The 12,287-nt window shown below is 37.3% G+C and overlaps 2 protein-coding genes across 2 annotated transcripts; both read left to right on the top strand.

The window, feature by feature from the left end:
- The first annotated feature begins 3,556 nt into the window (after positions 1-3,556).
- LOC113739510 (cytochrome P450 82A1-like) lies at positions 3,557-5,773 on the top strand. The gene is made up of 2 exons (XM_027266732.2): positions 3,557-4,545; positions 4,898-5,773. Exon 1 carries the CDS (start codon positions 3,583-3,585, stop codon positions 4,423-4,425), a length of 843 nt encoding a protein of 280 aa, XP_027122533.2. The 5' UTR covers positions 3,557-3,582; the 3' UTR covers positions 4,426-4,545; positions 4,898-5,773.
- Positions 4,432-5,536, top strand: LOC140005447 (cytochrome P450 CYP82J17-like). Its single transcript, XM_072046437.1, has 2 exons — positions 4,432-4,545; positions 4,898-5,536. The coding sequence occupies exons 1-2, from the start codon at positions 4,432-4,434 to the stop codon at positions 5,534-5,536; spliced, it is 753 nt and encodes a 250-aa protein (XP_071902538.1).
- Positions 5,774-12,287: the final 6,514 nt, after the last annotated feature.

Genomic DNA, 12,287 nt, shown 5'->3' with positions numbered 1-12,287 from the left:
CAGCGTAGGAGACTTTTGTGCATATTTTGTTTAAAAAGAAAAAAAAAAAAAAGGAAAGCTCAGCCACCTTTTTAAAACTGTCAACAGGACGAGAAGATAAAAGGATTGATAGAAATGGTTAACAACTTGGTTGACACTAATTAAACTATAAATACGTGATTTTTAATGGGAGGACTACGTCATTGTTTATCATGCAAACTGGCACACGTTGGTCCACTAGATGAAAATTTTTTGCATGACTGAGATTATATCTTTTAACGAGTCAAATTAAGTTGAACACTTAATATTCAGAGGCTATTCACATATTATTTGATGTTCATACTCGGTTTGCATATGGTATTTAAATTCATTCTTTTATTACACAAATTTCAAGTTTGATTCAAATTCGATTCATAAGTTTATTTAGATATTTGAGTTTGAATTTGAATTTGACTCGTTCAACTCAACAAACTAAACTTGTGTTTGAACTTGAGTTCTAGAATGATTTAGTTCTATTTTTTTTGGGAATAGTACCTCTTACTTATGCTCTTTCCTCTCGTACCGCTCAACCCGTCCCTCCTCCCTTGGAATAGTACATGATTTAGAGTATATGAAAATATATTAGTTTTGTCTTATAAAAAATAACATTAATTTTTTGTATATTTACTTTGAGGGAAAAAAAAAGAAGGTGTACATATTTACATTTGAGCGTATACAATGCATTTATATTATATTGATTATGTTTAATGGATATATCAATTTTCAAGAACTTATCCAAGTGGTTTGCTATACGAGGCTAATGTTGTGCTCGAATTCGATTTGTTTATTATGGGGTCGATTCTTACCTGTTCACTAATTGCCCAGTTGCTCAAAAACACTAAATAATTTATAATTCTAAAGTGACACAATGCATTCAAAATGATATTTGGCTATGGCCTTGATGTTCAACAGAAGTAAGGAAACCGAAGGATGGTACTTGCACTGTCTATTTCGGCAGATTCTATTATCTGTCTTGAGTGTACCAGGTGCAAATTGTGCTGGTACCTTGTAACATCAGCTAGACGAACTTTGAGGAATATTGATCAATTTCTACATTCCTACAATCGCTTTATTCCATGGCTTCCGTGTAAAGAATAGCAGAATGCTAAGGAACAACTGAGAAGTTGGGGACTCAATTAACACTTAAAGATTAGTTCCGAATCTTTTTCTTTAGCTATCGGACATCAAATGCAAAGGCTACATAACCAAAGCCTCAAGTATCATGGCTATTATCCTTGATGAAAATTGGATGGTGAACAAACGAAAAACTAACTCATTTCCACATAATGCCTATTACAATGTATATTGAAAAACTTGATGTGCTTTATCATTCTCGTCACGCCTTGATAATCGTGCAAATTACGAGTTACATTGATCGTGCTAGATCAAGTTTAGCGGATAACAATGTGATAACAATGCTTCTCTGAAGGGGCATTATTACCCTTATAAAGAAAAATAAAAGATCTGAGGGTGAGTGAATTTATATTGATCGTGCTAGTCTATGATTCTGTTGTTACAACGTCAATCACTGGTGTTAAATGTATTTTATCAGCAGCTTTCACAGCTGAGTGCAGATCGAAACAATTAAATCAAGTGTACGGTAGAAACCAGTGTACAGTTCAGTCTATTAAATGTATGCATTTATATCCATCCTAGATGAGGCCGGCTGTGCTACGCATAGCCAGTGCTACCTCTGATGTCCTTAAACAAAATCTCATTAAGAAAAGATAGGAATTTCCTCGCTAAATTTCGACTACGCATAGTCGGTTTCCACCTCTAATGACCCTGCAAAAAATCGCATTAACAAAAGATAGAAATTTCCATGCTAAATTTCGACTACGCATAGCCAGTGCCCACCTCTAAAGATTCTGCAAAAAATCTCATTAACAAAAGATAAAAATTTCCTCGCTAAATTTCGATCAGTTAGCTACACCTGACTCAATGCTTCCTATACTAACAAGAACCAAAGTTCCTCCACAACTAACTAATTTTAGAGGTTGTTTGGATTGCAACTCTTCAAGAGCTTTTGAGAAAAAAAAAAATTTGTTGTAAGGTAACAAAATGATTAAAAAATACACTTTTTTATGGAAAATGCTAATTTTTTTCTCAAGAAAAGAGCAATCCAAACATTCAGTGGAACCCTGCAAAAACACCCTAGTTTTTTTTTTTTTTTTTCCTGCAACGATAAATGTCCTATAACCTAATCTACCCTAGTTTTTTTTCCTGGTGTTTTGCCTTATCAGAATTTCTATATATGGGGCCATCAATGGGCCCCACCATTAGAAAGAAGCAGCAGATCAATATTCATTGGGAAGCTCCTTCCCAGGGATTCTTCAAACTCAATACTGATGGATTATCCTTGAGGAACTCAGGGAAAGCAGGAGCAGGTGGCCTAATTAGGAATCACATGGGAGAATGGATGGGGGAATTCTACAGGAACCTGGGAACTGCTATCAACATTGCTGTTGAATTATGGGCACTAAGGAATGGGCTCTGCCTAAGCCAAATCCCTTAACATTTCGCATTTTATCATTGAGTTGGATGCAAAAGTTGTCTTGGACATTCTAAACACTCAACCTTGACACTCGTGAATTTTCCACTATTATCTTTGATTGCAGGAGCGCCTTGCAGGACTTCCAGCAAACACATATTAGGCACATCTACAGAGAACCCAACAGATGCACAGATTTTTTAGTAAACATGGGAATAACATCCGGCTATGTCTTGTAAACCCACAGCTATGTGTAGGCTGTTAGAAGAGGATTGTAAATGCTACTTAACTCTTTTATTTCTCTTTTAATGCATTATATCTTTCGTACCAAAAAAAAAAAAAAAGAACCCTGAATAGCTTGTAAATGTCGTAAAGGGAAGGTATCTGATAGAGTTCTTGTAATTATTGACAATCAACTCAACATTTTTCGTTCCTTTTGTATAGACATGCGATCATTTTTCTGTACGAAGTCCATCAAGAGCAAGCAGTGCTGAACTCTACTACTTCACAGTTCACAGATGAAATTTGACACTGTTCAATGCACGTTAACCGCTTTAGGCAGCTTCTTTTGAAGTTCTTAACAATTAAAAGCACAAATCTCAAATTAACTGCCAAATATATTTGAAGGCTCTAACTTCAGTATATAAAGAACTACTACATCTCTACTATGTCACGCTTCATAATGCACGGAAAGAGAAAAAAAGATAGTAAAATGAACTGGATGAGGAATATTTAACTATAGGTAGTTAATGGAGAATGGAAGAATACGAAATACTTCAACTCTTTGAATTGGCTGTTTGTGCTCAGCGTTCACAAGTAAACTCTTAAATTCCTGTCATTTTCAGAATTAACGAAGTGGTTTTGAACTTTGCCACATTGCTGCATCAGCCGATGCCATGTAATCGTCCCCATTATGTAAGCAAGTGTAAAACGTAAATGGAATTGTCCCCATTATATAATATCTGTGTCGTTATATTGGGATTGTGCTCTGAAGCTGCTAGAATTTCCCTATATAAAGAGCTGATAGAAGCTAAGCAGTACATCACTCATCTACTTCCCGGAGAAATCAGAAAATGGAATTCATTCCATATCTGGTGACAATTGTAGCCGTTCTTGCTTTTTTTCAACTCCAAAGAAAATGGAAATCAAGGAGCCAAATTCCAAAAAGTAAGCTCCCATATCCACCAGAAGCAGCAGGTGGCTTGCCTATCATAGGCCACTTTCTTAGCTTTAATACCAAAAGTTCTGTGGCGAGGAACTTAGCAGCCATGGCTGAGAAATACGGCCCTGTCTTCGCCTTACGCATTGGTATGACACCAGCCCTTGTCGTGAGCAACTGGGAATTGGTTAAAGATTGCTTTACCATCAGTGACAAAGCCCTTTCCTCACGCCCTGAATCAGTTTTTGCTGAAACTCTTTGTTTTGGCAATGCATCTTTTGGTTTTGCACCGTACGGTCCCTATTGGCGCGAGATGCGAAAGATAGTTTTTCTTGACTTACTTTCAACTCGGGGGCTTGAGAAAGTCAGGCATATCCGAGTCTCAGAGGTCGATAATACCATGAAAGAACTGTTCTCAATTTTCAGTAAGGCCAACAATGTTGATGGGAAAAGTAGTACAGCAAGTCCAGCCAAAGTGGAATTGAGGAAGCTGTTCGAGAAATTCACATTGAATCTTATTGTGAAGAAAGTTTCTGGGATGAGATACAGTGAAACTGAGGTTGGCACAAATAAAGATGCTCAATTCCAGAAAGTTTTTAAGGCACTTGTACACTATGCCGGGCAATTTGTTTTGTCAGATATGATTCCAATTCCATTTTTGAAATGGCTTGATATAGGAGGGCACATTAAGTCCATGAAGGGGTTCGCGAAAGAGCTTGACGCTGTTGTTCAGGATTTGTGGGATGAGCATACTTAGCGAAGGATGAATAGTGAGACAATAGATGAGAAAGGCTTCATAGATGTGTTGCTTTCAAAAATCCAAAGCGAGTCTGTGTTTGGATACTCGAGGGAGACTGCGATCAAGGCCACAATCATGGTAAGCTGCCACACTTTCACCGTATCTTTATCTCTCAACTTTCTACACGGTTTTTGCTAGGATTTTTCATGTATCTCACAGCCTTGGACATTTTCTCATAGCACCATGACAGTTTATTTTCAAAAGTTTATTTTAAAAATTAGATTTTAGGTTTTCTCCCTTGAAAGGAGAAAAAAAAACAATGAAATAGTTTTTTGAGAGTCAAAACCTAAAATCAAATCTTTAAAATCGGTTGGAAACTAGCCCAACACATTCCACTACTAACATAGTATCAAGCTTTTGCATGTGTTTACGGCATGGGACTTTATTTATTCACCGAGAAACTACTCACCATATTATCTATACTTTGCAGACTCTGATCGTAGGAGGGTTTGAAAGCACATCAACACACTTAACATGGCTCATGTCCCTGTTACTAAACCATCCACATGTCATGAAGAAAGCGCAGGAAGAGATAGATAGACATGTTGGTAAAGACAGATGGGTAGAAGAATCAGATATCAAGAGTTTGGCCTACATTCAAGCTATTTCGAAAGAAACACTCCGCCTATATCCACCACCTATATCCGTGCCACGCCGAGCCATCGAAGATTGTACCGTTGGCGGCTACCTCATTCCTAAAAATACTTTATTGTTGGTGAACGTGTGGAAACTGCATCGCGACCCAAGAGTTTGGTGGGAACCAGATAAGTTTTTACCAGAGAGATTCTTGAATAGTTGCAATGGTCCCCGAAAGATGCATGACGATGGCTATAGCCTCGATTATGCCTTCACCCCTTTTGGCTCTGGAAGACGATCATGTCCAGGAATGCTAATGGCAACACAGGTGATATACTTGATCGTTGCCCGATTGCTGCAGGGTTTTGAATTCACAACCCCATCAAACTTACCAGTGGACATGACTGAAGGTTTGGGTACGCGCTTGTGCAAGACTACTCCACTGGAGGTGCTCATCAAGCCACGCCTGCCTAATCATGCACTTTATGAATAATTTTAGATGGTTAAAACGGAACCATGGCTTGTGCCTAAAGCTTTTACATGAGCAGCAAGTGGACAATTGGCTAAATATGGTTATGTTTCACTAGTTACAAAATATATTTCATAGTTTTGTAAATTATTGAATTCACCACTCTGTATTAGACCACATAAACTGGTAACCATTTGGTATCACTGCCAGTTGGTATTCCGTTACTTTTATTTCAATAAGATTTGTTGTTGAAAAGATAAATATGTTCGTATTAGTATTACTGGTAGTTATTTTATTACCTTTTCTTTTCTATAGCGATTAATGTTAGATTTGGATTTGTTCTTCAAGTCAATTAGGTAAGCTTATGCTTTTAAAATCTTCTGTTAGTGTCACGTACCTTCCTGAGATTTGTCCAAATATTATTTAGTCTATGAAAGTTGGTTTAATTACACTGATCTACTTGTTAATGATGAGGGCAAAAAATGCGCCCTACCTTGAAATGCATTAATCCCGATAGAAGTTTGCCAAATTATAGAGAGGATCGTGTAATCTGATCAAAATGCAACCTGACCCTTTTAATAGGCAGCTGTATATAAGAAAATCCCAAACACCATCTGAAAAAAGTTCAAAAGAAAACAACTCAGTGCTAACTAAAGTAACTCAATGTCTCTTGTGTTACACGATATAGTAAAGTTGATATCATACTTTCCTGTTTACCTAAGTTCGAACCTTTTCTGAGACTTCCGTTCGTCGCGTAAGGTTTGCCTAATACATCTTATCTCTTCGTGTGATTGGTGAGTTATTACACAGGATCAAGTTTACTCAGCGCACACTCTCGAATAGCGGCTGCTTAGTTCCCTTATCAACAAAAACAACTCAGTGCTAACTAATAGAAAATGGAAACAAAGAGGGAAGGAAAAAAATCAACTAAACCTCTTCACAGCTTATCTCTTTCTCTGCTTATGGCGCGTCTCAATTGCTACCATACTTTTCCATCCTACATCTTGAGTAATTAATAGCAATTTAAGTCGTTACAGCAATCCACTAATGGAGGAAGCTTCTTTGATAAATGTTTGGTTTTTTGAAATAGTGGACTGTGATTGATTGGGCCAACTATGTGGTTAATTTTGTAAGCTGGACAATTCTCCTAGACAGGGAAATGTAATTAATTCAAATGGCAAAATGAGTGGTTCAAAATCCACCCAATTGGTCTGTCATTAGGCCTTTCTTTATAGCACTAATCTGGAAAGGGAAGCAAAACATTAACTTAAGTAATTGGTTTGACGGCTAACTTAAAAGCGGAAAAAGAAGAGAAAGACAAGCCATTTTGCATAATCATTTGTCAACTTATAAAGATTTACAAGAGTTGATTAAAAAAAGAAAGAAATACATTTCACAGAACGAATTAAACAAAAAGAGAAAATATTGAAGCAATACTTTTCGATGACATCTAATGCGGACTAAATCCAGTTTGCTACCTTCATGTTTTTGATTATTCTCACTTTCCAATCTTAAAATTTTTTTCGTGGACACATTTGATAAGTGCATATTTTGAGTATTTTAAGTGTGTTTTATTGGGCCTGTTTGGAACCTGAGTTTTTTGGGAGTTTGTCTAAAACTTTACTGTAGTGTACTGTAGAAGTTTTTGAAAAAATTTTGTAGAAGTTTTTGTAAGGTGAAAATTTTTTTTGTAGAAGTTTTTGTAAGGTGAAAAATTTTGTAGGAGTTTTTGTAAAATGAAAAAATTTTTTGATTCCTTTTCTTTTTTTTTCTTTTTCTTTTTCTTTCTTTCCTTTTTCTTTTCTTTTCTCTCTTCTCTTCTTCTTCCTTTTTCTTCTTCTTCGTTCTGTGTAGCCTCCCCGTTCCCTCCCAGCACCGACCCCCTCTCCCGCCACCCCTCTCCACCCTTTCCCCTTCTCCTCTCCTCTGCCCTCCCACTCCCTCCCCCGCCACCCCCCTCTGCCCGCCACCCCTTCCCCCCGCCACCCCTCTCTGCCAGCGACCCCCTCCCCCCGCCACCCTCTGCCCTTTCTCCCCCCGCCACCCCCATCTACCCTTTCCCCAGCCCGACCCAGGCGCCACCCCCGCCCTTTCCCTAGCCTGACCCCCTCCTCCCCGCCACCCCCTCTGCCCGCGACCCCTTCCCCCCGCCACCCCCTGCCCAAGCGCGACCCCCTCTCCCCGCCACCCTTCTCTGCCAGCCACCCCCTCCCCCCGCTACCCCCCTCTACCATTTCCCCAGCCCGACCCAGGCGCCACCCCCCGCCCTTTCCCCAGCCCGACCCCCTCCCCCTGCCCTTTCCCCAGCGTGCGCCTTCTCCATAGCCATCAACAAGCCATGCGCATCTCCGCACGATGGGGGACGAAACGGTGGTGGTGGTCGACACCGGCGGTGGTGGCGGGTTGGGATGGGGGTGGAAGAAGAAAAAAAGGGAAGGGAATTTTTTTTGTGTTTTGGGTATTTTGAAGTGTGTAAGTAAAAAATTTTGAGAAGATTTTTTGGGGTTCCTGTAGCAAAAGTTGTTAAAAAACTTGTAGGTAAAAAACTTGGTCAAAAAACTAGCTTCCAAATAGGCCCATTATTTAGTTTTGGTGTGTTTTAGTCATGTTTATTGCTAATGAACTAGGTTTCTAGTGAAAATATGCATTCTATGGTTAAAGTGGTAAAAATTGCATTTTTATGGATTTTATTATTTAGTTTTGATGTGTTTTAATCATGTTTATAGCTAATGAACTAGGTTTCTAATGAAAATATCATAATTATTAAATCCGACCCGGTCTGGCGGTTCAACCGGTCAACCCGGTGAACCGGCAATTGAGCCAGGCCGAGTTATGAATTAGATCGTTTCTGCATTGAACCCGTTGACTTTTCAATGGACCGGCAATTCAATCAGCGGACCTGGTGAACTGGCTAGTTTTATGAGGAACCCGGTCGACATGGAAAAATTTTATGAAGTTGTTAGAGTGAAGATTCGAACACCTTTCAATGGACCGGCAATTCAATAATAATTCTCTTCAAGCGAACCAGCCTATCCTCCCCTCTGTATAAGGCTTACGCGGTGGTTGGAACAAAGACACATTTGATTGTGAATTCCAATTCCAATGTGGCAGGCCTATAACTACACTGACTAATCAACAGTTCAAGTCACACACTCCCATAATCCACTTTCTCTTCAGAGAATTCCCTTCGACCCACAGTCTTATTTATTTGACAGGAATAGTTGAAGGGAGATATCCAAATACATGTCTTATTATTTTCAATAATCCATACTTATAGCAATGAAATACTATATATTCCTCCTCCAAATGATAAATGATTTATTTATTACAAAAATATATGATATATCTTCTCTATAAAGGGCCAGAAATACCTTGTTTACGTATCATTGGAAAGTGCATTAACATAAATACGGCAGTAAGAAGCGGCAATACAAAAGTGTGTAAATTATAAAAACGAGTCAAGGTGGATTGTCCCACACTAGCACTTCCGCGCAATAATTCTACCAAAGGAGATCCTATTACAGGAATAGCTTCAGGTACACCTGTTACAATTTTTACTGCCCAATAACCGATTTGGTCCCGAGGTAAGGAATAACCAGTTACACCAAAAGATGCGGTCAATACAGCCAGAACCACACCTGTAACCCAAGTCAATTCGCGAGGTTTTTTAAATCCACCGGTGAGATACACACGAAATGACCTGGTGAACTGGCTAGTTTTATGAGGAACCTGGTCGACATGGAAAAATTTTATGAAGTTGTTAGAGTGAAGATTCGAACACCGACCTTGTACATGTTAATAGAATACAATCGCCGCTGGACCAACTACCCATATGTTTGTTATTTTGTTCTTCTTATATTATATATTAGACTTTTAATCTTATTTTATTTCTCAAAACAAAATTTATTTGGAATGTTTTAATAACATTTTATTATTCCCCAAATTCTATAAATTATTAAATTAACTTAAAAAATAATATATTTCACAATTCCTTTTAAAGGCAAATATCATTCTTAATAAACTTTTGCACTTAAAATTAATAAATAAACTAGATAATTACACTTAGATAAAATTTTATACTTGAAATTTGGTAGATTACTAATTAAATTTAGGTTGTTAATTCTTATAAGAATTAATGATTCTATAATAAATTAGACTAACTGAATATTTATTATGGCATAAAAAATTATGAGACATAATATTTAAATATATTTAGTGACCCACCGGTTGGACTACTCACCCATTGGTTGAACCAGTAACCCGTTGACCCACCTTTTTGACCGGGTTCCTCCCCGGACCGGGTTTAATAATTATGGAAAATATGCTTTTTGTGGTTAAAGTGCTAAAAATTGCATTTTTATGGATTTTAATGGTGAAAACTTCATATTTTTATAGGTTTAATGATTCAATCATCAAATGGAATGAATTGAGAAGATAATTAGATGATTATTGATGATTTCAAGTGATTTAAAGAAGACATGAAGTGTAAAATGTTCAAAGGAAGAAATGCATGTGAAAATTTGACATCTTTTTGTATTTTGGCTGTATCTTGAGTTACAAGTATCATATTGAAGTGATTCTTATACCATTTTGAAGCTAAGAGATATATCTACATTTGGTATGAGACATCAAAGTCCAATTCAGTCATTTTCATTGCCAAAAAGTCGAAATATAGAAGTACATTTTCATGATCGAAAGCTGAAAAAGAGTTCTAACCAGTTCAGGGTATTTTGGTCATTTATCAGTCCACAAATCTTCAAATTGGATGATTCTTGATGCATTGGAAAGCTAACTCAAAGAGCTATAACTTTCATTTTTTGTACAAGAACTAGTTCAGCCTTCATCATCAAGAAAATATCAGTGGAAGTTGGAAAAAATAGAGCAAGTAAATTCGAGTTCGGATCTGTACTAAACCCGATCTCGAATAAACTTCTGTAATCAAAGACTACATCCAAGGGGAGGATCCGAACTCGGATTCCCATGTTACAAGCCTCGGATCCTAATGTGCAGTGAAGATAAAATTGAAAAAAATGAGATCCGAGAGGTATTTTGAGCAGTCTGACCTCGGATCTTGCTCTCGGATCCCCAATTGCGGCTCTACAACTTGCTCTGCAACTTGTGCTCTGTTCACACAAGCTTTTTGACCAATTTATCTACAAGAAATTCGGCTGGAACTGAGCAAGGAAGTATAGAGAATTCAAGAAGCATCTTTTGGTGATTCCAAGGAGCAATTTACATCAACTTTAACAACTTACCTTGATATTGAATTCCTCTATAAATAGAGGCCTTGGAGAACATTTTCATAACTTTGGAGGCTAGAGAAACTCCACAATAATGTAGTTTTTACTAGAATTTTCTTAGTTCATTAGTTAGAGTAGTATAGTATAGGTAGTGTAGCTTATTCATCTTGTATTTGTAGTTAGATTTGAATGAAGATTGAGGAGTAAAGATGGAGAGTTTGAAACTCATATGACAAGGGCGACTTCTCTCCTATCATTTTCTCTTTTGTATTTGATTTCATGTTTAACTATAATACAAGTTTGGTATTTATTTTCATGTTTAGTTAAAGTTTATGTCTAAAGTTATGGATGAACTTTCTATATCTTGTTAATGATGTTTACTTGGTTATTTGATGATATTATTTTGAGCAAGTTATTTATCACTTTTGCTTATCTAATCATTGATTAACCAGCCATTAATTATAATAATCTTAAGGTGTTAAGTTTGCAATAAAATTTGGAATTTAACACTAGTTCAAAGAAATGATAAACTTAGGGAGTACACTCACGAGAATAGAGGTGCACCTTTGTGGCTTAAGTGACTTGTTTCATATAATTTCATAGAAGAAATGAACTTGTAATTAATTTCATAACCACGAGAGTAGGTATGGTTTAGTTACAAGTATAGTTGATTCACTATGAGAGTAGGTTTCACATATATTAGGAAATTACGCCATAACTAGTCAAGATAATAACATACAAGTAATCGGTAATACCCCTATGCTCAATAAACGATTCGTATACTTGCGAAAAATCGCGTGTGGAATATTTAAGATTTATAAATGTAAAAGTTGATTGTTTATGAGCTAATTGATATATGTATATCCCCCGCACGTCAACATTGCATCCTAAAATTATTATAATGGCAACTTTTATTTTTGAATCCAAAGAATGTTGGAGAAACATTTAATTGCTGACTCCTATATAGCTGCTTCTATGGTAACAAGCAATTTTGAACAGGCAATATTTGATATCCGTACATGGATCTCATGCATCTTGTTCCATAAATAAGCAACTAGTACCCCCTTTCACCAGACAAAGTTGTGAAATTTGTTTGTGATTAGGCAGTCGGGGTTTGATTAGTACTTCAAGTGGTCTTGTTCAAGTTCATCCCTAGACTTTCCGTCTTGTCCACCAACAAGTTTGATGGTGTTACGAAATCAAAACCCTGAAGCAGCCTTGCCATCATCAAATGTGTCACAACTGTTGTCATGGCCATTCCTGGACACGATCGTCTGCCAAATCCGAATGGGGTGAAGGTGAAATCCCAAATACGACTGGAGAAATCGATTTCTGAGCCACCATTTTGGCTACTCAAGAATCTCTCTAGCAAAAACTTATCCGGCTTCCAACCAAATTTTGGGGTTGTGATGCAACTTCCAAATGGTCACAATTAATTGTGTACCTTTAGGAATAAAGTAACCACCTGTCACGCCTCATACCCGGAACATAGCACCGTCATATTCTAGACAAATTTAAAGGCATAATGCAACAAA

This window comes from Coffea arabica, chromosome 4e (genome assembly GCF_036785885.1).
Source record: "Coffea arabica cultivar ET-39 chromosome 4e, Coffea Arabica ET-39 HiFi, whole genome shotgun sequence".
Lineage (NCBI taxonomy): Eukaryota > Viridiplantae > Streptophyta > Magnoliopsida > Gentianales > Rubiaceae > Coffea > Coffea arabica.
The sequence above is the reverse complement of the archived record's forward strand: the minus strand, read 5'-3'. Positions and strand labels throughout refer to the sequence as shown.

Coding starts and splice junctions, on each gene's coding strand:
- LOC113739510 (XM_027266732.2), top strand. CDS start 3,583: ATGGAATTCATTCCATATCTGGTGACAATTGTAGCCGTTCTTGCTTTT.
- LOC140005447 (XM_072046437.1), top strand. CDS start 4,432: ATGAATAGTGAGACAATAGATGAGAAAGGCTTCATAGATGTGTTGCTT. Junction 4,546..4,897: donor CGATCAAGGCCACAATCATG/GTAAGCTGCCAC, acceptor TATACTTTGCAG/ACTCTGATCGTAGGAGGGTT.